The 25,991-nt window shown below is 43.1% G+C and overlaps 1 protein-coding gene across 4 annotated transcripts in view; it reads left to right on the top strand.

Moving 5' to 3' along the window:
- Positions 1-25,991, top strand: part of PDE4D (phosphodiesterase 4D) — a 565,399-nt gene that overhangs the window by 94,607 nt on the left and 444,801 nt on the right. For 2 of the 4 annotated variants that reach the window (XM_048504164.1, XM_048504163.1), the window contains exon 1: positions 21,182-22,584. The exons of 1 other annotated variant lie outside the window; for it this stretch is intronic. In XM_048504164.1, coding sequence (XP_048360121.1) covers positions 22,313-22,584 — 272 coding nt within the window. In that variant the 5' untranslated portion in view covers positions 21,182-22,312. Of the gene's footprint in view, positions 1-21,181; positions 22,585-25,991 lie in introns of those variants that run through there. One more of the 4 variants, XM_048504156.1, reaches the window with a different exon arrangement.

Here is a 25,991-nt window from a genome sequence, read left to right as displayed (position 1 = left end):
TCCGATCTGGAGGTTTGTTTTTGCACGATTTTTAAGAAGCAAGCCCCCTCTGCTGTTAGTGAGGAGTAATGGCTGTAATATCTCAGAATACTCAATCTTTTCCATTCCATAAAACCCTGGGTAACAGAAAACATGTAATTGTCAGTCTTGTGCTGTCATTTTTAGGAGGTATTATGTTAATAAAAATACTTGTAATAATGTTAATAACAAAAACTACAAAAAATAAACTCTGTATATGTGTGTATGTGAGGATAAGTACATGTAGCCATATTGCATATAATCAAGGTGCATTGTTTATATATTGAAAAAACTCATGTCTTTAGAGGGATAATTCTTAAAAGGGCAATTTACAGATATTAGGGGGCATTCAGAACCTCAAGGGACAAATAGGCATTTAAGATTTTTGGCCCCCTATTCTCCTCACTTACAATTCCATCACACATACACTGCAGGATCACACACTCTCCATTCCCTCTCCCCTCATATGCAGCCAGTTAATGAAGGACTTACAGATTCATGGAAACCACAATTTGTAGCCACAACAAAACCAAAAATTATGGTTTCTGCTCTTTCCTAAAAATCACAGTGAGTCCTTGAATGGAATTATAGACGGATGTCCAGCTCCTACCATTCTACCCAGAATATTTGAAAACCTCAGTCTGAGGATCCTTCTTTCAAAAGAAGTTGCTTTTGTTATGGCAGAAGGGGCTCTTCCATTGAAGGAAGATGTCGAGCCAAGAATACAAGCCACAGTTTACAGGAAAGGACACAAACTACAACGTGTGGTTCAGATACAACAACAAACTATAAACACAGGAAGTTGCTGAATAGTGAATGAGACAATTGGTTTTTGAAGGTCAGTATTGTCAACATGGGCTCACAGCAGGCCTCAGTCAGAGGTCTTTCACATCACCTACTTCTTAGTCCTTTTAGCTGGAGATGTTAGGGTGGACTCCACATTGCTAACTCCACAGTGGGAAATACCTAAAGATTTGGGGGGTGGAGCTTGAGGAGGGCAGGGTTTAGGGAGGGGAGGGACAATTCTGTGTTTTAAGAAGAAAGGAAAAAAATATTTATTAGTAACTTTGGGTTGTAATGATTTAGGCACCACTTACATGAACTTGAAGCTTCCAAAGTCACACTTGCCAAAATCCATCTGGTCTTGGAAGCTTCACACCCTTTTATTGCTTCTGTATATATTGATGGTTTTACTTTAGTGTTGTTGTGGGAATTTGTAGTATTAAAAGCTGCCTGTGCTGACTCACTGCAATTGTACAGTTGCATCTTTCTAGGCCCAATGGATTTGAAATGCTGCAACTCTGTTTAGGGTGGCACTTTCAATTATCATCTCTACCCCACCTCAGACTTCTTTCATAATAGCATTCAGCAAAGCTTCTCTGCAATCCCCCGAGGTTCATTGAGAGCTGCTTTCTTAGTGGTAAGTACCTGGACCTTCCATACTGCTATTTCATTGGCTGGTGAGAAATAAAACAAGGGTGCACTTGAGCAGAGCAAGAGGTGCTTTCAGAAGGCTTTTAAATGCTGTTTCACTATCTTCACCATGGTCTTGTTAATGCTTTCCAAAGGACAAATTCCTTTCCTCCTGCTGTGTACTACTATCATATTGCAATTAATGGAAGAATCTTTCGACACATTTTAGTTTCATATGATGTTCTTAAAAATAATACAGAACAATACCTGAAAAGATTTCAGGAATTTCTTGTTCTCCTCGTGTCCAAAAACTGTGTAAAAGTTTTTCTTTGTGCACACTTCATTTTTCCATATTTCTTTGGGCATAATTATTGCCTGTCTTTCTTTCTTTTTCTTCAAATGTTTTTATTTGTGCCATGAAAGCAAAATGTAAACAATTTCTAATATAAAATTTAAGCAACTTCAGATATAAAAAATGATGGTATAAACAGATTGGGTTATTGTACAATTAGACTTTTCACAATACTAAACCCTGTGCCACTGAATGTACAAAAGCAAAGGTGCATGTAGATATTCACTAATGCTGCAGTTTTAAATGTATCACTTTTTTTTGCTGACATAGCCAATAAACATTTTAAAGGGCTGTTTAGAATTCTTTGTGCTTCAGATGCTCAAGGGGTGTTGTGTGTATTAAGTGTCATCAAGTTGCTCTAAATTTGCACAGCATGTGTCATGAACCAGCCCCTGGGACTTTCCGAGGATACAGAGGACTCTGAGGCAGAACCTGACAACATGGTACAGCCAAAGTTGGCTGCTTCTGAGGAAGTCCAGGCAGCAAAGCCAACTCCCAGTCCTTCCCTGCCTCATGCAGGGAAGGAGCCTGCAGATTCTCCTAGGGAACCCAGTAATGAGTCAGCTATGCATAGGAGGCAGAAGCAGAGGCAGCTGCTACAGAAGCAAAGGAGGAGTGATCGTATTGCAGCAAAATATGGGAAGATAGAAGTGTCTGCATCTGATGAGGATTAACTCCTTGCAGAATCTCAACCCCTTGGACAAGGCTCTCTAGATAAGCCTTGCTGTGAGCTTGCTTCTGCCTGGGTGCAACATGTATTTCCTGTTGCCTCCATGTGCCTGGTCTACTGCTGAGTCCCAGCAGTTTACCTGATCTCCTGTGCCGTGACCTGTTGGACTGACACATGATTATGCCTTTGCCTGCCATCTGCCTTGACCCCTTGGACTGTATTCTGACTATGATCTTGTCTGCCACCTGTTCTGTTTTGTGAGACTGAACCTGACCACGCCCTACCTGCCTGCAGTACAGCATCCTTGTGGAGGACTCAGAGATGTGGCATCTAGTTTGCCTCCCATTTTTGTTCTTGAATTATTACTATGAAGGAATATCCCAGTATCCTTCAAATGGCTTCCCCCCCCCTCCCCTTCCTGGTCACATTCTTGATTTGGCCTCTAACAAAAATTAGAATAATGCTGCTGCCTTTGCAGGGTGAGTCATTTCTAGTCTTAGGCATTTCTAGTCTTAGGCCTGTGAAACAGAAGACAACCAGTTTGCTGACCCTTTTTGGTGCTTCTATCTGGTTACTGATCTTTTGACAGAAACAGAACAATGAGATATTTTGAGTAATACATTTACAATGAGTAATACCTTTATACATGTTATAACACAATGTAAAATTTGCCTACAAATTCATGTGGTAGAACACAAAGGTCTTTTTCTTTTTGACCTGGCCTCAACCAGGAACCCAAATACTTACTCAGAGAAGACCTTGAGTAGTTACTCAGATAATAACCTGGAGAACAAACAGCCTAACTACATGTGACAACGCAGCCACATTTGTTCCTTTCTTTATATCTAATACTAATGTGTGTGTGTTGTCTGTCATTTGTGGTATGTCCTCTGGGATGGGATATATAACAATCATTGGATTCAGATTTTATCTGTTTGTGTTCTGGCTTTGTCCATTTTTCAGGCTATGTGGCTGTGGTCTGGTAGTTTTTGCTCCTAATGTTTTATCCACATCTATGACTGACATCTTTAGAGGCCAGTCATGGTAAGATGTGCCATGGAGAGAAACACATCTTACTGTGTCATGCCTCTGATGATGCCAGCCGCAGATGCGAGCAAAACGTTAGGAGCAAAAACTTCCGGACTATGGCCACACAGCCCAAAAACCCCACAACAGTTGATTTTGTCCATGAAAACCTTTAAAAACACATTGTTCTTTTCCTCTTTCCTTTTCCTTTTGCCTAGTGTGATTTCTGTCTGATCATGGGATTTTAACCTCTAGACAAATGTTCTGCAAATAGATTATCTTGCTACAGTAGCCCTCTCTACAGTAGCCCTCTCTGTTGGGATTGGAACTTTTGGTGAAAAGTGGCAGGCCAGGAAAAGCTAGCTGCCAAACTAGACAATTGCAGATGCTCCTACCCTTCCAACAGTAAAATCTCAGCAGGAAATGACAGTTTTTGGGGCCATTAAGATTTTTCAACAAGGAAGAAGTAGATTTGGAGGGAGCAACACAGTACAAATCATGAGGGGAAAAATATCACAATGCAACGTGGTAGAAAGGCCCATCAAGTCGCATCCGACTTATGGCAACCCTGTAGGGTTTTCAAGACAAGAGGAAATTCAGAGGTTTGCTATTGGTTTGCTATTGCCTGCCTCTATGTAGTGACCCTGGACTTCTTTGGTGGTCTCTCATCCAAGTACTAACCAGGGCCATAAGGCTGGACCAGCCTGAGCTGTCCAAATCAGGACAGTATGTGATATACAAACAACTGTTCTGTAAGACACACACCTTCCCCTGCTATAGCGTGTCTGACCCATCATGGCTGATTTGTCCCATAGTCTCAAATAAGTTTTTGTTCCCAGGATGTCTTCACCTGTTTTCTCTCTTCTGAGTGCACCTGGCCAGGCAGCAAAGTTGCCAGTTCTGACTTGGAACATTCCTGGAGACTTGGGGGCAGTCCCTGGAAAGGGATGGGTTTGGGAGCCAGGGGGAGAGATCATTGGGAAAGTGATGGTACACCAGGGCGAACTGCTACTTTATGACCCCATTAAAATGTATTTTAAATGAGATCCAGGACTACACGTAGTATGCATGAATAAGTACCTTGCTCACATTCCATCATCTGTATATCAGCTCTGAGTTACTTAGGAAAATCAGTATTTGGAGTCAGTCCAATATATTTTCCAGAATTTGGGACACGATTGAATAATGTAGCACAGGAAACAGTGGGTTGTGAGAGAGTACAGCTTTGCCTGGATTGCAGCTTCTGTTGTCAACTCAATGAATCTCTGACCAGCCTCCAGTTACCACACAGCACCTCTCTAAGCCATCGATCATCTCTGCATACAGTGATATATGCTACTACGGCCTTCTGCATGTTGCATGGACTAATTCTGTCCTATGTCTTTATTCAAAGTTATATTCAACACTATCTCTTCTGAGAGCATACATCAAAATGTCAAGAGTCCAGGTCTAGAGCAATCTTTCAGCTGGTGTGTGGTCCTCCTCAGCCTTGTTCTTGCTGAAGTTCTTTGTCTTTCTGGTTATTGTTTGTTTGTTTTCTACCCAAAAGGCCTGTGAATTCCACAGATTTCATAGGTGTTTGAGATGAAAGGGCCAATAAGGGATGCTAGAAATAAAAGAGTTTGCATAGGATGCCACTTTCTGGTATTAGTGCTATAGTATGCATGGTAATGGTTACTGTGCAGCAGCTCTGACTCTGCCCCCCTCCCAATATTTGCTAACACTTAAAAATTCAATAAAACATAATCAGAAAATGGTAACAATAAAAAGTTAGCAGAAGCAATTTTGAGGTTATAAAACATTTTGACAATTCCACAGCAATAAGATGATTTAGCCACAATACCACCAGCTCTTAAAACAGTAGAAAAATGGTAGACCCTGTAGCAATAAAATTGTAAGCATACAATTAAGAATAACAACAATTGATCAAATTGTTAACAGGAACCACTAAAATAACTCAGTAAACCAACTGCTAAGTCATGATAAATAAGAAAATGTATCCCCTCCCAAGCAATTTATCAAAGAAGGTTTCATTAGCTACAGAAGGAGGGAGAACATTCCGTAAACAGGTGCGACCACAGCAAAGTCATTCATTCATTCATTCATTCATTCATTCATTCATTCATTCATTCATTCATTCATTCATTCATTCATTCATTCATTCATTGTATTCCATTTTTCCCCCACAAGGGAACCCAAAGCAGCTTAGGCCATCATTCTTCCCTCCTCCTCCGTTCTAGCCTCACAACAACCCTGTGAAGTAGGTTGGACTGAGAGATTGTGACCGACCCCCAAGTTTACCCAACCAGCCTCCATGGTAGAATGGGGATTTGAACCCTAGTGTGCCATTCTCTAACTACTATACCACACTGACTCTCCCTGTTTCTCCTGACCCTCACATCTGTAAACAGTGGCATGCTCAGCAGAGCCTCAAAGGGTTTAGTGTTCCTCTGGGAAAAGTTGCTTCTTAAGGCCCTTTGCTCTCAGCATGGCAGCTGTCCAATATATCAGACCATGATGCTGAATAGACGCAGTTTTCTGTGCTTTCCCTTATAATCCCTTATTTCCTATACCACAACACATCAGAAGAAAAGGCCTTTAGGTTGTTTGACTGGAAGAAAGCCAAGTAACACATTAATGTGCTTCACAGCTGTTTTGTTTAATTACCCTAAAACAAATACACAGTGATGGCTGATTTCCAGCCAGGGAGGGAAATCCCATTTTGAGCATTGGTTGCAATGTATCAGAACATCTGTTGTTACTGCCAGTGAATCCTGGGTTTTTAAAAATACAGTTAGGGTATGAAGTAACATAACACATGGTAAATATGTTTAAACCTTTTGCATTCATTTAATAGGATGAGATTTATCAGTTTGCATTTAAAAATATAATCCATTTGCCAGAGGCTTAAATACAATATAAGTGGGGTGGATTTTAAAAAGGTCAGCATTTGGGTAAGGATTACATTTTCTGTTGGGCATATTTTGTTTTACTGTTTCTGTTAATGCTAGAAATTACTCAAGATTGTCTGTGGAGCAGGAGAAAAACTCCCCTGAGCAGAGTTTTCCCTTGGGATAGAAGAAGGAATTCTCCCCAAATGGTGTTGTGTGAAGGGAGAGAGACTAAGGACTTGACTAGATGAAACATTTGGAAATCTTGGATCTGGACCATGCCATAAAGTGGATGGGTGAACTGCCCCCCCCCCCCCCCCACTTTCCCCCTTAGTCCTCTGATCTTCTGCTTGCTTCACTTACAGGGAAATGTACGGAACTTTTTTGACCGCCACTTGGTTGCTATGTGATCCCAAAGGACAACTGAATATCCAGTTGCTGTAGAGCATGTGAAGAAGGGAAAAAATAAAAAAAGAGGATAGTGTGCAGAAAATATACAGGGGTTGAAACTCCATTGCCAGTGTACAAACCTCTGTGTTCATAGTGGTGGCGAAAGTAATGTGGAGAATCCTTGATGTCTGGCAGCAGCCTAGATTCTGCCTTCTAATCCCAGCAGAGAAGATGTTTGCCCTCTTCCATGTGAAAGCCCTTTAGATGTTTGAAGAGGACAATCATATCTCCCTCAGTAGTCTCACCTTGCCTCATAGGACTTGTTCTCCACATGGTTGAGACGCGTGGTAAAGAACTTATTTGGCCCACAAAATGATCAAAAGGACAAGATCTTTGAGGCTGTCATTCTGCTGAGGTTCTTTTCAAAAACATCCAGAACACAGGGTTATACTTGAAGGAACACCTGCACTTGTATGAATCTGCCTGAGCACTGAGGTCAAGTGGGGGTGGGGCTCTCCGGGTGGTCCCTTCATCCACTGAGTTGTGGGGAAGAGGGAGTATGTAGGAGGGCTTTCTCTTTGGCCAGCTCCAGCCTATGGAACAGCCTCTCTGTGGAAATTTGCCAGGTGCCAACCCTTTATGGGTTTCAGTGTGGTGAAGACCTTTCTATTTGCCCAGGCCTTTGGCTTTTGACCTTCTTGATCTGTAGGCTGCCAGTCGAGGGTGGGTATGTGGATGGGTAATACTGTGATTTTTATGGTTGTCTTTTATTATGCTGCTTTTGCTGCTGTTTCTAATTTTGTAAGCTACCCTGAGTCTTCCATATAGGGTGGGGCAGAGGTGGGATCCAACCAGTTCTCACCACTTCTCTAGAAGTGGTTACTAATTTTTTCTGAGTTCTGAGAGGGGGTTACTAAAGCAACCTCCCTGCCCAATAGGGACTGGAGGCGCGTGCGTGTGGTGGCGCCACTGTTTGAATCCCACCACCATCGGAACCTGTTATTAAAAATTTTGGATCCAACCACTGGGGTGGGGTATACATTCAAAAAGATACATCCGTACATACTTCCAGGCTGCCACCAAAGTGAGTAGGCTTAGAGCAATTCCTTGGCGGGAAAATGATACTTTTCACATCCCATTGAGTACTCGTTGACCTGTGGTACAGAAAGTTTCAGTTTGCCCCTGACAAACTTTTCAGATTTTCTCAGCCTGGCCTTTCCAATGCCATTTCAGGTAAGCCTGGAAAAGAAGGCTGCTTGGATTTCAAACAGAAGTGAGTTGTGCAGGTGGTGGCTTAGAATTGGTTCTCAACCTGGGGATCGGGACCCCTTTGGGGGTTGAACGACCCTTTCACAGGGGTCGCCTAAGACTCTCTGCATCAGTGTTCTCCATCCGTAAAATGGATAAATGTTAGGGTTGGGGGTCACCACAACATGAGGAACTTTTTTTAAAGCGTTGCGGCATTAGGAAGGTTGAGACCCACTGGTAGATGGTGCCTCCTCCACTAAAGTCGGTTATAACTCCTGCCTCATCCATCTGTGTTCTTTCTGCTTCTCCTCAGCTGGGTGGCTGCTTGCCTGGTGACATTTTTTCCTGTCCTTTTAATCAGTATAACATTATAAATTAAATGTAGATAACAAGGAAGAAATAAAAGCAATTGAAAGGTCACCAAAGGGTGTCGTGACACTCCACACATGATTCATTCAAAGGTGCAGATTTGAGTCTCGCAGCGACAGATTTGGGCTGATGAGAAAATGAATGGTTCTAAAGAAAAATAAAAGTAATTTTTTTGGTGCTTTTAAAGAGACAATACACACGTATGTTGCAGTAGACTTCATCTCGGGAGAGGCATTCTCCTTTCTTGTCTTTCAGGACAGAATGTCTCTTTTAAAATGGCCCTTGCAGTTTGCAAGTGCATAAAAATGGCAATTGTTGTTGTAGCGATTTTTTTTTTGGTTAAGAAGAACCCCCCCCTCCCCCCGCACTCTGTGCTACGGGGGAAATGATACCTCGTGATACAATGTGACATGGACATTTGATGTTCAAATTAAAATACAAAACTAGGATTAGGCATTCCAGTGGAGAGCTGGAATGGCCTTTAGGATGCCACTGACATTCCTCTATGAAACTTACTGGGTGACTTCAGATGCCCATTCATCCGTGAAACTTACTGGGTGACTTCTGGCAAGCCATCGTAGAATCTATAGTGTTGGAAGAGGCTATAAAGGTAATCTATCACAACCTCCTGCTCAATTCAGGATCAGCCTAGAGCTGTGGTGGTGAACCTTTGGCACTCCAGATGTTATGGACTACAATTCCCATCAGCCCCTCCCAGCATGGCCAGTTGGCCATGCTGGGAGGGCTGATGAGAATTGTAGTCCATAACATCTGGAGTGCCAAAGGTTCGCCACCACTGGCTAGAGCATCTCTGACAAGTGTTTGTCCAACCACTGCTTGAAGACTGCTTGAGAGGGGGAGGTTAGCACTTCCCAGGGTAGCTGATTCCACTGCTGAACTATTCTCACTGTAAAAAAAAAAATCAACCTAATATCCAGCTGGTACTTCTCAGCCAGTATTATTGCAAGTCTTGCCAACAGGGACAGCTCCCTGCCTTCCTGTAAGTCAGTGGTTCTCAACCTTCTTAATGCCGCAACCCTTTAATACAGTTCCTCATGTTGTGGTGACCCCCAACCCTAACATTGGACCATTTTACAGATGGAGAACACTGATGCAGAGAGTCTTAAGCGACCCCTGTGAAAGGGTCGTTAAACCCCCAAAGGGGTCCAGACCCCCAGGTTGAGAACCACTGCTCTAAGTGACAGCCCTATAAATGCTTAAAGACCTGTTAAGCACAAGGCATCTGCTGCGTTGGGGGGCAAATGTGCATCACAGCAAGATTCCTTGTACAGATGTACTTCCTCAAGCCCCACTTTCACTTTCTGTTCTCTCTGTGGCCAGTGAGTCCACTTCAAGTATGAATCTTAATTTTGTGCTTTGCACGAGAAAGCCAGAGCGGGCAGAAAGTTGCCACTGAGCACATCTTTGCCCTGGACCTCTTCCCTCTGCCCACACCCGACCCGTCTAGTCTCAACTCCTTACTTCCTTGTGCTGCATTGCATGCTTCCCCCTACTCTTAAATCCTTGTATCAATACGTCAATAGAAACAACTCAAGCAGGGTCTCTTTGTGGCTCCCCCCACCTCCCCCATATCCCTAACAACTTTTGCTCCATTGCATGGAGCATGTGAAGTGGGTGCGTGAGGGTGGTTCAAGGGGGGAAGGGCAAGGAGATTGTAAGCCCCTTTGAGTCTCCTGCAGGAGAGAAAGGGGGGATATAAATCCAAACTCCTCCTCCCTCCTCCCTCCCTCCTCCCTCCCTCCCTCCCTCCTTTCTTCCTTCCCTCCCTCCTCCTCCCTCCCTCCTCCCTCCCTCCCTCCCTCCCTCCTCCTCCCTCCTCCCTCCTCCCTCCTCCCTTCTTCTTCTTCTTCTTTCTTCTTCTTCTTCTTCTTCTTCTTCTTCTTTCTTCTTCTTCTTCTTCTTCTTCTTCTTCTTCTTCTTCTTCTTCTTCTTCTTCTTCTTCTTCTTCTTCTTCTTCTTCTTCTTCTTCTTCTTCTTCTTCTTCTTCTTCTTCTTCTTCTTCATCATCATCATCATCATATTGGTTTCACATTTGCTGGCTGAATACAGTCAACTTGTGCCAGTCAACTTGTGCAGGCAGCTCTGAGCGACAGTTTCATCTCCAAAATAATGCCTCTTCATGGAGCACAAATGGACGAGACTAAAAATCTACTTTCCTAGTTGACCACAAGAGGGAGTTCTCTTGCTTGCATTTCCTCACATCATTGTTAACTTGGCCATTTGCCAGTTGCTGGATTTTTGTGCCTGGCTGCAGCTGGCTCTGTGACATGTGGGTCAGGGTGGGGACAGTTATGCATTTCAAGTTCATTTGTCTGTGCATGAAATTTCCAGATTGGCACTTCTTGTTCTGTCATTCCACAGAATAAACAAAACAAGAATGTCTGGGAGAGGAATTTTAGGAAGGGATTAGAACTGTAGCAGAAGGGAACCGGCCAGGAGTGTGTTTTTGCAATGGAACAGAATTGTAGTCACTGCAATGGTTAGCTTTAGGTATTATCCTGTTCTTGCTGCCCATGTTTATATTATATTTACTGCATTGTTTATAGTATAATTTGTCTTAACTTGTTGTCCACGCTGTATGATAGCATTGATAATCGCATGTCTTATGCTTTGCTTTCTAAGTTCATTATTTTTATTTTTTTATCCACCCTGAGTCTCTGTGAAAAAGACAGGCTATGAATGAAATAACTATCAGCACAATCCATGTGCGAGTGACGCTCTGTGGTGGTAATAATTGATGGAGAGCAGGAATCTTAATCAGTGTGGTTGTTATTTTCTTCTTTTCTGTTTTAGATCCTTCTTACTTTGAATCAGATGCTGGCTATCCTGAATGACTGGAACTTAGTGAATCTTCCATTTCATTTTGTGCCAGAACTTCAGTTGATTTTATTCCCCATTCATCTCAGTTCAAGATTTGTTCTGAAAAATGCTAGTTACCTTTGTTATTCTTTATTTGGGGATAACATGTAAATTATTCACCCAGGGCGGGGGGAAATTGCAGAAACACTTTGACATGAGATGGAAGGGAAATGTCACAAAGTGGTGGTGCTGAAAAATGAGATTTTCTCTTTTGTCTAGGTGCTGTTGTGTTGGGAATCTTGGTTGGGATAATAATATCACACTCCTTATAAATGCAGTTTGTGCAGTAAAGAGACAGAGTCAGTTGCTTACTAAAATATAGAGTTTACTTGCTACAAAAGAAGGGAGGGGGGAACTTGGCTACAAAACAAAGAATACCTTTCTAACTAGCTAGCTCCAATAGCTAGCTCTTGCCTTGCTACTACATGGCTAATGAACTACTAGAGAGCATGTGAAGAGAGTAACAAAAGGAAATAAACCTATTGCCTATGTGCAGACCTGCACGTAGACCTGCTTGACCAATGAGGGTCAATTACCTGATCACTGACTTCTGACCTCACCAACTAATTAGCATGCCCAACATTAACTCCTTCATTACTGGATTGTGTGACTGGTACTTTCCAAATTACAACATGTTGTAATTATGGTCACCCAAGCAAAGGCACATGTCCTTTTGTTTCTCAGAGTCTATAGGATGGAACTTCCATCTCATGTCAAAGTGTTTCTGCAATTTCCCCCCACCCTGGGTGAACAATTTACATGTTATCCCCAAATGAAGAATAACAAAGGTAACTAGCATGGTGTAGAAAAGAGGAGATGTGGGATGACTGAATGACAGATGAATGCCAATGCTGAGACACTTGAGGGGGTTAGCCTGCGACTGATCAGGTTTCCATGTCCCTCCACAGCATCCACAGTCATGAGAATCCAGCGTATGGCCAAGTCCCAGAAACAGAAACCTGAACACCCAGAAGTGGGTAGCCTAAGGTCAAGCTGGCAGCATTGTGGTATGCCTAGCAAGTTTCTTTCACAGCAAGGCCAGTTGCTCAGACTGGCAGTCCCCAGCCTCAGGTCCTGCCCAGTAGAGACATGTGGATTTGTCCTTGAGGATCAGCAGACTGAGTGTTGTGACAGGCTTGTATTGGAGCCTTGGCAAATACAGCTCAAGGCCTGTGGCAGAAACACATAGCCAGTGGTGCAGGAGGTGTGGAGCCAAAGATTCCTGACTGCTGAGATCCCAAACTGGGGTGCTCATCCCTAGCTGACAACCTATAACTGAAATGCTGCTGCATTTACATTTCAGACTGGGCATCTGGCCACTCTCCACTTGCCAAGAAGTGATTAGTTGTTCTTCAAGGACAGGATGGTATGATGACTCCAATTCTGACACCCTCCCAAGTGCTTCTTTGCGATTATATTAGCCTCTGGTTTTGCTACTTATGGGAATGTGCAAGAAATCATGAGAGGTGATAAAAGCTTTACTTCTGCCTATTGAAAAATCATAGGAATGAAATTCCTTAGTTTCTGAGATTTCAGCAGGCATTGCCTGAATATTTCTGAATTCACAGATCAACTAACAGAATGAGGAATGGCTGAAAACCAACTTTAATATAAACAGCAGCTAAAACATTTTGTACAGCAATCTTGCTTACAAACTAAGGCCATGTGATCTCGGGGCAAATTACCAATTTCATAACACTATTAAATATAAGGGAATGCCTCTAAATTCTATCATTGTGTTGTCTTACTTTGGCAGCTGTAGGCTTCTTTCTGCTGCATAAGGAAATGCTTTATTTCCACGATTGCTCGGTGTTTGTTCAAAGTTATGTGGTGAATCATGCTGAGTTTGGAAGTGAAGAGATGGTTATTTTGTTTTTATTTGGCTTGTGAGAAATGCCCATCAGCAAAACAAATTTCACTCCCTCCCCCTTTCCCAAAATAGAAGTACATTTCTTAACACGAGTTGGGTCACTGTGTAATCCCAGTCTCAATGTGTAGGAAGCTGAGATTTGGTGCTTGTGTCTTCCGTTGTAAACCTTTCCTTCACCTTTCTGTGGTTCAATTACAAAGCCCAGTCACTAGATCTCTTTGTTTTGTTTTTCCTTTCAATAGCTGAATTCTTTGTTGCTTGACAACCTGCTCCTAAGTAAAATACTCACATAAAGGTATTTCATAGTCATTTGCATATAAGAATCAAGGGTCAAGAACATTGTATCAGCAGTATACTTTCATGTTTGACAATTGGATATTTACATTTCTCAGAACCCCGTGGCAACTGTAGTTATTTTTGAGCTGCAATGTTTGTACCCCTGAATCTTTGGGTGCTGTAGAGTTCTGCAGTGTGGGACATCCAAAATGGATGGAAAAATGCATGGCTTACAATGAATGTGATTAGTGAATTCTACTAATGCACTAAGGGCTGCTTTGTTGCTTATGAAGTTTCTGGCAATGATTGGTTGAACTGCTTTTATGTCACAGATAGGCAGGTAAGCAGCATAATTCCAGGTTGTAAGTGGAGTTGTAATAAGGAAATTTCAGAAACTAATCAGAACAGGAAAACAGTACTGTTTGGCTAACTACATTATTATTGTCCTTCATGAGCTGACCTTTGGACTACTCTGGAATGGTTTACCAACAGGGGTAAGTCTACAGAAAATGGTGCCTGGGGCAAGCTCTCAAACTGCACCTCCCCCAACCTCTTGCAATCTGGATATTATATCCCTATTGATACACCCCAGGATCACATTAAGCTTTTTTGTCACTGCATCATACTGGATGCTCATATTTAACTTACTACCCACTTGTACCTCAAGATCTTGTTCATACACAGTACAACTCAGTAGTGTATCTCCCATCTAGAGAGAAAGCAGGGGGGAGGGAGAGAAAGGGGGAGTGAGAGAGACTATATAGCCGTAGGAAGAGAGAGAAATGGAAGAGAGAAACAGCAGGAAGAGAGAGAAAGGGGGAGGGAGAGAAAGGGGGAAAGAGAGAGAAAGGGAGAAAGAGAGAGAGAAAGGGAGAGAAGGAGAAAAGGGGGAAGAGAGAGAAATGGGGAAAGGGAGAGAAGTGGGGAAAGAGATGACGTGGGAGAGATAAATGGGGGAAGGGAGAGAAAAGGGGGAGAGAGAGAAATGGAAGAAAGAGAGAAAGGGGGAAGAGGGAGCAGTGCTGGGGGTGGGGAGGAAACATCACCCCTTCACCACCATGTCCCCCTTCGCCACCGCTCTTACCACGGCCACCAAAAGAAGAGCCTTTAGTTTAAAATTAAGCTTAACTTCTAGGCAAGCACAGCTGCAGCTGGGAGAAGACTGGGGGCAGGGGGAGGCCCGGGAGGGCGCACTTTCCCTGGCCTTATCACTGCCCTCTCAGCAGTTGCTCGCCTAGAAGTAAACTAATCTTAATTTTAAAGCAACAAGAGGCCTTTTGTCCTGCCGGCAGCAGTGGGAAGGGGGAACATGAGCCACTTCCCCTCCTCCATTGCCACCACAGAAAAAAAACTCTGGTTGCTTTAAATTTAAGATTAGCTTACTTCTAGGTGGGGAGGCTGGGCTAGATCAGTTGGGGTGGGGGTTCTTCCTGTGCCCCCACCCCTCAGAGAGCACCTGGGGCTTCAGACCTTCTGCCCTCCATACACATCTGTTTACGAATCTCCTTCCCTTTCACATGATACATAGTTTTAAACTGTTAGCTACACATGATTATTAATGATGGATTTGATTTTATCATGGAGGGCCCCTTGAGAGCCTTTTTGTGGTTGTCTAGGCAGATGTGTTTGTGTTGGAAATAACGCATATCACAGTCCTTTGGTGAATCTAATCAGTGCTAGTGGCATTTTATCATGTGAGAAAGGGATATTGTCCTTGTGTGGTATAGTGGTTAGAGTGTCAGACCGTGGTCTGTGAGATTCAATTTTGAATCCCCATTCAGCCATGGAAGCTTGCTGGATGACCTTGGGCCAATCTTGCACTTTCAGCCTACCCTACCTCACAGGGCCGTTGTGAAGATAAAATGAAGGAAAGGAGAACAATGTAAGCTATTTTGGATCCCTGCTGGGAAGAGAAGGATAGGTATAAATTAAGCAAATAAGTAAATGTGTGCATAAGAAAAACAAAAGCAGACTTTCATGCTCATTCCTTCGAAAGAACAGTTCAGCAATGCTAAGTTTTGTGTGTGTGTGTGTGTATAACTGCCAGATGAACATCTGATTTAAGATTATATAGCCGTTGGAAGCTTGTGTAATGAATTTGCTGACAAATGCAAATCGAGAATACCTCATGAATGTAACAGGAGACTGTAGGGTAGAACTTCTCGTTATGCAGTTTCTGTGACAGTTTTTCCTGAGGGCTCTCTTTACTAATGTGAAGCAACTGTGGGTGGTTTCAACACTCGATATGGTGTATCCTTGCCCTGTGGCTGTAGTGTTCCCTGTGCCCTATAGCCCAAAGAGTCGTTAGCTCAGACACTAGGTATGGTACACAGGACCTATTTGAGACATTTAAAAAGTTTGTCTAAAGCCGTTATCTTTGCCAAGATACCTGGGGAAACTTCTGTGTCCTGTCAGATAATAAACAGTGCTCTGAGCATTCCAGCCAGAGCCTGGAGAACCCAATAATGCAGTCCCTCCCTTACATGTACTGTTAATGAAGAAGGAAAAGCATAATTTATAGGGCTTTTTATAAATTAAGTTGTCCAGAATGGATTCAACATGAGGTGAGAGAGTGAAAAACCTCTAAATATGTTTCAAATGGCCCATTGTTTTGTCTCCTTCCTGAAGTCAACCACAACTACTTTTTACTAAAAAGAAAGAAGGAGGGCTTTCCAATTATCGATCTATACATAAGGTGTAGTTCTGTCCTTGGATAAACTCCTGACGCAGGCTGAGTGCCTCCCGGGGGCAATACGGAGATTGGTGATACTGTCCTACTTTACAAGGCTGTCGATAACAAAGGTTCAGTGGCATCTTAAAGAATAACAGCGTTTGTTTCAATATGAGCTTTTGGGAGTTGCCTCTTGCTACAGTAATATAAGCGAAGGTGACTGGAATGCTTGAAATTGCTACCTAAATGTCAAGTCTTACTATATTTGATTTGGCTTAATGAATGCACTGCAGACCTCTTCATATGCAAAAAGCTTGAGCTTCGAATATTTTAAATGACAGGCATAGCCAAGTAGAAGCATTGCTTACCGTTTCTTATCTCTGGTCTTTCAGTGATGTCACCAAGAATGCTGCCAGTTTTGGGCTACAGTATCAAAAGCCCGAGAAAACATTGTCAAGTGTGTATTGAGTTGAAGGGAACGGGGCACTTCTGGCATTCTGGTTTTAAATTCCAATCTGAATGTTTTGTGGCTTGAGAGGGATGCTTGTGGTCTGATTAATCAGAGGGAAGATTATGGGGGTTGCATGTCTGAATGCGCCTGGTCCTAGCCTTTCTATATCTACAAAGTTATTTTATCAGGAAGAAAGCTAGGCTTCTCTGATTGGCTAGGTTTGCTAGTGCTGGACTGTGTCTAATAGGTGGTGGTTTTCCTACAACTAACATCAGTACCTGGAATCTTTTAGTATGATACGCGCTGGCAGAATAAACTGCATTTTGGAATAGCAATTTTGGGCATGCTGGCAGGGCTGATGGGAATTGTGGTCCATGAACATCTGGAGCGCCATAGGTTGGCCACCCCTACCCTACCTTATCTCACAAGGTTGTTGTGAAGAGAGAGGACAGGAGAACCATATATGTCACCCTCAGCAGGATAAAAAATGTCAGATGCACTGAAAGTACCTTGCAACCTCACAATACAAGAATTGTGCAGCACCTTTTCTAATCAGTGCCATATTCCGTAATCACAAAAAATGTTGCCAATTTGTATTCTGTGCACTTGCATTTCACACAGAACATTAAGAATATAAGAACCTGATCAGACCAGTGGTCCATCTAGAGGTGGATTCTAATCTGGAGAACTGGGTTTGATTCCCTACTCCTCCACCTGAGTGGCAGAGGCTTATCTGGTGAACCAGGTGTGTTTTCACACTCCTACATTCCTGTTGGGTGACCCTGGGCTACTCACAGTTCTTTGGAACCCTCTCAGCCCCACCTACCTCACAAGGTGTCTGTTATGGGGGGAGGAAGGGAAAGGAGCTTGTAAGCCACCTTGAGTCTCCTTACAGGAGAGAAAGGTGGGGTATAAATCCAAACTCTTCTTCTTCTCTAGTTCAGCATCCTGTTTCATGCACTTTAGAACTTTTTGCATATGCTCATTCACAAGCCATTCACATAGAGAAACTGAAGCTGTCGATGCTCTTGTGAACTTTGATCGAAGCTACTGGATTTGAAATGGATTGGGATAGCATACTGTGTTAGTAGGAAAGTGCTTGTTTCATGGCAATTGAAGAAAGCTGCTTGTGATGACTTCCTGAACTCTTTATTGGCTTTATAGGAAGGCAGCAGTGATTTATACCTTTCTCCTCATGCTCGTAGAAGAAGAGAGAAAAATCTATGCAAAGCAATGAATGAATAATATTTTCATTGCCTGGTATGTTTGGCTAGTAAAGGGTATAAAGCAGCAGGATAAGAAAATTGCCTACGCAAATCACATTGCAAGGATTTTTTTCGGTGCCTAAGGTAAACATTCTTTGTTTAAATTGCCGTGTGCTCATTGTGCAATGGTAGGACTACTTGAAATTCAAGTTAAACCTTCACTTCCTCTTAGGATGGACCCGGTGTAAACCATGTGTCAGGCACAAACCTATTCGATTCATGACTGTCCAAGTGAATTTATTTTGAGAGTGTTCATTGCGTGTTAGGGAAATGTTTGGCATATGCACCAATCAGTGCCGGTAAGCCTTTTATGAGTAATGGTATCCTTCAGTTCTTCCGATTTCAAACGCTAGACTAAAAGTGATGAATGGAGCTAGCCTCTGAAATGCTAAAATATACAACCCCCCCAAATATAGCAGAAGCTGCAAACATCAGTAATGAAATACAAGCACTTTAAATTACTGTATTAAATCATTGTCAGATTTTTAAACAAAACCCCCTAAGAATAGTTTTTAATAAATACAAAGGGTTTGCTTATTATTTCTTCTTCAACTTTGCTTTTAATGACAACTAGATCAGGGGTTGATGAAGAAATGTGGACATAATGCTGACCAGAATGCATTTTCCAATATTCGGAATATTTCTAACCCAATGTGGAAATATATTTCAACATATATGAGAACCTCCTGTATATAATACTGATTTTTGATGAGACTTGAAGCAAACTGCCAGTTCTAATAATGCCCTATTTTTAATGCAGACATCACTTTAAATATGCCCGTACCACCCTATAAATTATATAAAAGTAATTGGTTGCTAGTTTGGGGCCTTCTTTGCACATGCTCATTCACAAGCAGAAACTCCCGGGCGTTTCCCCACTCAACATGATCCCCCCTATGCCACGCGCTGCTCTGCACGGGGTCATCAAAAGGCGCCCTTTGCAAGAGCTCCAGGGATGCCGCATGCTGAGGGGGCATGACAGCGGCAGCTTCGGGGCAGCTGCACTGTCACCGCCCCTCTCGTGGGGAGTGCCGGGGGACCCCGCGCTACTTGTGCGGGGCTTAAGGTAAGTGGGAAAAGGCCCCCAATTTCAGTCTGCTGTTAGAGAATGGACCTTTTGGGAAAGGCCCTTCTTTGCCTGAAACCCTGGAGAACCTCTGCCAGTCAGATATACAATACTGAGCAAGAGAAACCAATGGTTTACCTTTGTACAGGGTTGCTCATGCATACTTGATAGTGGAGGCATCTTAAATGCGTGTTCTTTGGAGACATAATGCTTGATTTTGCCATGTCCACAGCTTCACAATTGCTTATGTGCCCGGTAATGTTATAACACTGGACTGACTGGAGAGAGGCTTCAAGCAATAAGCAGTATATTAGCATGAGTGGAAGTTGTGGGCCAGCTTTCTGTTTGTTTCTTTGTTTGCAACTTTGACTTTTTCTATAGTGCAGCACACAGACAATGCCCCCCCCCCACATAGCAAAGCCCTGCCTAAGGATGCAGCTCCTGACCTCTGCATGTGCAGTATAGATAGCATTTTAAGATAATGTTTTTGAACTCTGTAGTGGTAAAGGCCACTCATTTAGACGACATTCAAGATAATTAAACACATTCTTGGAGTATAGCTCTACAGGCATTAGCCATACCAACTATGATGGACCAGTGGCATAGCACCAATGGGACAGTGTGTGTGTGTGTGTGCGATGCCCCAGGCAGACCCATGGTGGGGGCGTGGCCGGGCCATGAGGGGGCATTCCAGGGCAGGGGTGGGTGGCGCCTTGGCAGGGGCACAGGGCGCGCACGTGCCCCAGGTGCAGTTTCCCTTCGCTCTGCCCCTGTGATGGACTGCAAAGAGATATGATTTTTTTTAAAAAAGAACAGTTCTGTCAAAGTAAAATATTGCTTACCTTCAGAGTGAATCAGGAACAGAGGAGACTCCTGAATGACTGTGGTCTCCTGCACTCTGATTGGGCAAGTAGTGAGATGCAGAGGAAGGAGGAGGTTATCTCCCTTATTAGGACTTACATAGTGTACTGGTAAGAAGAGTTTAATAGACTAGCTGAAGAACCTTTATAAACTACATTAGGCATATCTTCGGAGAGAAGTGTTCCAGTGTACCAGTGGGTTTGAAATATTAGGATTTGCTTTGGTTTACCTCAGTAGAGTCCATGCAAGATTTTCAATATAAGACAATTACTCAATAGTTGATTTAAGGGATAATAATGAAGGGTATTAATTCAGTCATAGCTAAATATTTTAAAATACTGTTGTTGTCAATTGGTTTGCCAATGACAAACATTACTCCTTTCAGCTGGTTTCAGGCGGGTAGTCATGTTGGTCTACAGCAGAAGGACTAAATTTGAGTCCAGTAGCACCTGAGAGTCGCACAAGATTTTCAGGGTATGAAGCTTTAACTTTCAAAAGTTTTTACCCCCCCCCCCCCAATCTTGTTGGTCTCCAAGGTGCTACTGGACTCAAATCTAGGTCTTTTGAGCTAAAACCAGTCAATATAAAAATAGATACCTTTTGATCAGTTTTGGGTTCTGATAATAAGCTTGTTTTGACTACTGAACAGCAAGTAAATGCTGTTGCTTCTGTTACTGTTAATAATAATGAACAATAGTAGTAGATAGGAGTCTTCATTATAATATGAAATTCATATACTTAAGATTATGCAATAAAGCAGTGGTTCCCAACCTGGGGTATGTGTACTCCCAGGGGCACATGCCAGAGCTTTTGGGGGTAAGTGAAAAAAATTACATAGTGGGTTTGCTAATATGGAGGAACAAGTTTAGAGAAATGGGTTGCTAAGAAGTACACAAATGAAAAAAGGTTGGGAGCCATTCCAGAAGAAGAAGAAGAAGAGTTGGATTTATATCCCCCTTTCTCTCCTCTAGGAGACTAAAAGGGGCTTACAAACTCCTTTCCCTTCCCCCCTCACAACAAACACCCTGTGAGGTTGGTGGGGCTGAGAGAGCTCCATAGAGCTGTGACTTAGCCCAAGGTCACTCAGCTGGCATGTGTTGGAGTGTACAAGCTAATCTGAATTCCCCAGATAAGCCTCCACAGCTCAAGCAGCAGAGCAGGTAATCAAACCCAGTTCCTCCAGATTAGAGTACAGCTGCTCTTAACTATTACACCCACTGGCTCTCTTGCCTTTCTGCCCATAATGCCAACTGGGATAAATAGGAGGCTTATAATGGGTTTTTCTTCTTTCTAAGTAGCATCGGGTTTCATTCTGAAAAAAAACCCATTTGGGTTATTTGAAAAACAATACATTAATTGGCAAGAAAAATGCAGCTGTATGTAATTGTTTGGAGGAGCCATGAATCCCTTGTTCGGAATGAGATCTAATCATCGGAAAGCACAAGAGTTGTGGTTCTCACATTAACTTACTTACTCTGAGCCATTTTAAAACTATAACTGTAACATTTAAGAAGTAGTTAATGCTTACAGGAAGCTACCGACTTGGGAATTAGCACAATCTAATTAGATGCGTGTACTCAGTTCCATGGCATTTATGTCGGTTTGTGTGCAGCAGCAATTAGATACTCTGATTTGTTTTTTATTGCTCATGAGACCAGCTCAAGATGTTTTGGTTCCTGAACTGGAAATTCTATCCTGCATTTGTGTAGCGCCCAATTTTGGTAGGGATTTGCATTTGAGCAATGTTTGTCTGTCCCCGAGTTTCAGCTACTAGGGGGCTGTTTGCCTTATACCAAGACCATTTAGGGCTTCTGGCAAACCTGAGGAGAAAAGAAAGTTTCTTTCTGTCAGTGAGATAAATTATCCTGGTGAGGCATGTTGGCAAAAAAAAGAAAAAGAAATGTTACTGGGCTGGTGTTTGGTTTCACATTTCTCCAACAAGCACTAACTTGCTGACGAAATAATGTATGACAGGGCAGAGGTTGGAGGGAAACAGAGAAACAAACAAACAGGCACCAAAAAAAAAAAAGGAAGCACATGTCCAACATTTCCATTCCCTCCCTTCAGAGTGAGAAATAATCAGAGGGGAAAAGAATAGCTAAACAAAATGAAGAGGCAGAGGGTTTGAAACCTCTTCCCTGCCAGCACGTGTGTGAGTATGTGTGTGTGTATATATATATTTGGGAGTCACTCTGGCAGCTGTATTGCATTACTTCCAATACTTTGACAGGCAGCCTGGTTGCTCAGGCACAGAAGCTCTTTCGCAGCACTCTGTTCCTTTCCTCTGCATTCGCTTGCAAGAAGAGCTCGCAGGGAGACTAGTCTTTGGCTAGAAGAGGAGTGGCAATGCCTGACAGGCTCACTGGAGGAGTTTGCTTGTGTTTCCTCCCCATTACTGTTCATTATCTGTACCGTCCGAGAGGAGGGGAAACCATGCAGAAAGCCGAACAGGCTGAATCGGAGTTGAAGCTCTGCACAGTTGCTCAGGACTGACAAGCAAGGCAAACTCTCTCTGTCTCTCTATAAACTAAAGCTGCAAAAGCAAATATCACCGTGTGTTACTGAGACTTCCCTAATATCAATTGCTTTGGGAAGATGGCTCAGCAAACAACAAGCCCGGACACCTTGACTGTACCTGAAGTGAGTAATCCGCATTGTCAAAACCCGTGCCTCAACGAGGATCTTGTGAAGACGCTGAGGGAGAACCTGTTGCAGCATGAAAAGCTCAGGACGTCCCGGAAGTCTTCTTCCATTTCTCCTAAGCTGTCGCCGGTCATTTCTCCTAGAAATTCCCCACGGCTTTTGCGCAGGATGCTTTTGAGCAGCAACATACCGAAACAGCGGCGCTTCACCGTGGCACATACCTGGTAAGAATGGCATCTTTCTCTGCCTCACTCCTGTTTCTTAGTTTGACCTGGTGGGTGCTTTCTTACAGGCAGTTGTCATGCCAAGTTCCAAATAATTAAACAAAACTTCCAGCTGATAAGGGCGAGAGAAGCAGTGAACATTTAGGAAGGGATTCAGTTCCCCTCAAGCCATTTTTCTTATTTAAATGGATCAAGAAAAACTCTACTCCATGTAATACGAAAGGGAAGTCAGCTGTGTTGTCAAAACTGTGTTTATTTTCTGGTAAAGGGTTTTTTTCTCTCCTTTTCCTTCCTCTTCTTTTGGGCCAGTTTAATATGAGGAGCATGAAAAGAACCTATTGGTTGGACTGACTGCTAAAGTTAGAATAATGTTGAAGGGGTCCCCCCTATAGTGACTATGTAGGAGAACAGTGGCTTAGATTGTTGAATTCTGAGGTATGTTTCTATATGAAAGGTAAATAGAAGCAGAGTAGGTGAGCTAACAGTGAACCCCAGGGTCCTTTTATTCAAATAATGGCCACAGGAAAGTGGAATGGAGTACATTGGTTTTGTCTCTCTGAATACAGTCTTTTCAATGTATATATGGTATAGGATATATATAGCTTGTGCAGTGGCAGCCAATCATATTAATATATTTCTTTCTTTTCCAGTTAAATTTGTTGCTTAGGTGTTCCTCTGGGAATAGTCCATTGGCTTTTGTGTTGATGGTTTTGACATCTGTTTGATGATGTGCGCTGCTGTTTTAACATTTTGGCTGGCTTTTATTCAAACATTTTCTCTTGGAAAAAATAGCAATGTGATACTGAGAATGGCAGTGTATTGGAAAGGGGAGAGTAATGATGTGTGTTGGTCAGAGAGCTGGGCTTACATTCATACTGGTTTCATTTGTTTCAATTTGTAGACATAATCCCGGTTTGCGTGTGTGTGTTTGTCATTGAATGTGTATTTACTTTATATATTTATTGCTTTCTTGTCAGCTGAAAAAGCTCTCATAGCAATGTACATTCTTTTCTGTTCATTTGCGTGACTGGGCTTTAGTAGGCTCTGGCGCAATGCTAGTTGCCTAGGGACTGCAGAAGATAAAGACATTGGCTTCTGCCAATGGCCACCTGTCCAAGAGATGCTGAGCAGTGGGATTTTTTTGGCATATCTAGAGGACCATCTTTCTACATATGTCCCGCTGTGCCAACTATAGTCTTTAGGTTGCTGTTCCCTTGCTTAAGGTAGCCCACCTGGCATTTACCAGAGCCCAACCTTTTTTTCCCTGTAGTACTAGTTGTTTCTACCCTTTCAAACAGGCTCCCTGAGGAGATGAGAGAACACCATCTTTCGATGCTTTTAGGAGGCACTAAGGCTGTTTTGTTTGCTAAAGTTTTTTATGAGGTGTGAGCTAAAGGTAGTTTGGAAGATGGGGGTTTATTAGTACTTGTATGTTTTAAAATGTGGAATTGTAAACTACTATAATCATATGGGAGAGGCACATGGGAAATCTCTCTCTCTCTCTCTCTCTCTCTCTCTCTCTCTCTGTGTGTGTGTGTGTGTGTGTGTGTGTGAATTTACACATACACACACTTATTTTTTGTAATACGCCACTTTGATAATCATTTGATTTGAAGGAGAAACTTAAACATTTAAACATAACTTACATAATAACAGCAAATAATAACTTACTGATGATCCCTGGCCCAAAAGTGGTCCATCTATCCTCGACCAGGAACAGGGCTTTTTCAGCCTTGCCCCCAGCCGGGCTGGGCTGAGGGACACGTGGAGTAGCAGCTGAAGGAGCAGCCTGGTGGGGCCGGGCCAAGGACCCTCCGTACACCCCTCGGCCCGGGCCTGCCAGGCTGCTGCACAGGTAAGGGACTGCTGGAGGGACGATCGGCCCATCTTTGTCACCTGCTGTGCCTGAGGTGAGGGGTGGCTGGCTGGCCGGCAGCCGAGAGGCTGAGAGGTAGGCAGTTCCCCCACCCCAGGCTGGACATAGGGTGTGGGGTGCCTCCGGAAGGAACCTGGCCAGGGCCAAGCATGCCAGGCGTGGCTATGCAGGCAATGAATGTTGGGGGGGGGGAGGAGGGGCGTGGGGGTGATTTTCCACCCTCACATGACTAAATGGCCAGTGCCAGTGGACATGTGACCCCACATGTCCCCGTACCTGGTACGCCCCTGCACTACCTATCACCTGACCCTCAACTAGAGATGCCAGATGTTGAATCTGGGGCCTTCTGCATGCTCTGTCATGGAACCATACCTCCTCATAGATAAGGATGGGGCCATCATACTTAGTCACAAGCAGGAGTTGGTGCCAGCCTGTTCATTGTCACTCACCCTCTAGCACACACTGGCTTGTCCCTCAGTATGTCATGCATATAGGGCTGCTGCGTGTCCAGAAATTACATTGCACTGGAAAAGAATTGTAGAAGGTAAGGCTGCAAGGCTCTTTGAATAAAATCATACCACAATATACTATCTGGAGAGGGAGGATTAAGTATATGAAAGGAAATGACTATAAAACTAGTAGGAGCTGTGTGGCGTAGTGGTTAAGTGCTTGCACTGTCACTCACACAGTCAGGAGTTCGAGCCCCCTGTGGGTCAGATATCCTGTCAGCTGGCTTAGGGTCAACTCAGCCATCCATCCATTCCTTGGTCGGTAAATGAGTACCTAGCACACAGCTAGGGGGTAAAGAATAGCCGGGGAAAGCAATGGCAAACTACCCCACAAAAACGGCTTGCCTATGAAATCACTGCTCGCAGTGGTACCCCAGGGTCGGACACAACTGAAGGAGAAATTTTATCTTTACCCAGTAGGAAATAGAGCATTGTTGAAAACCTGTGGAGGAGTCAAAGACCCATCAGCGAATTGCTTTTCCAAACTCATTGGCATGACCACTGCAACATGAAATACTGTCTGTTGACCAGTTTCTCTCCCCCTTACTCTGTTTTCCTTCCTTAACTGACAGTCAACTGTCATTATGATTACATACTTCAAGTATCAAGGGGGTAAAATGAGGACTGTAAAATGAGGAATTCCCACAGGATAAAGAAACGGTTGTTGATTGGTAGCCTTGTTTCCTATTAGGCATGGACCTCCATCCAGTATTAGGAAAAATGATGCTATTGTCTTTGCACAGGGGAAAAATTTATATAATTGTCCTGAAACAAATGTCTTTCAATGTTTAAATGGATGAAAAAAGATTAAGAAATTTGTTCCCCTCCCTTAAGAACTCTTAATTACTGAAGTGTATTAATAGTTTCTGTTGGCTAAATGATGTATCCTGAGCAGAGTTCTTTCATGCTATGTTTCTCACATTTGCAAGACATGTATTTTGACTTCTTCTGAGATTGTCGTCCGTGATTACTCTGTCTTTTCTTGTTCCAAAGAACATTGAAAGACAGCTGTACAGCTCAAC

This window comes from Sphaerodactylus townsendi, linkage group LG07 (genome assembly GCF_021028975.2).
Source record: "Sphaerodactylus townsendi isolate TG3544 linkage group LG07, MPM_Stown_v2.3, whole genome shotgun sequence".
NCBI lineage: Eukaryota > Metazoa > Chordata > Lepidosauria > Squamata > Sphaerodactylidae > Sphaerodactylus > Sphaerodactylus townsendi.
This window is presented reverse-complemented; position numbering and strand designations above follow the sequence as displayed.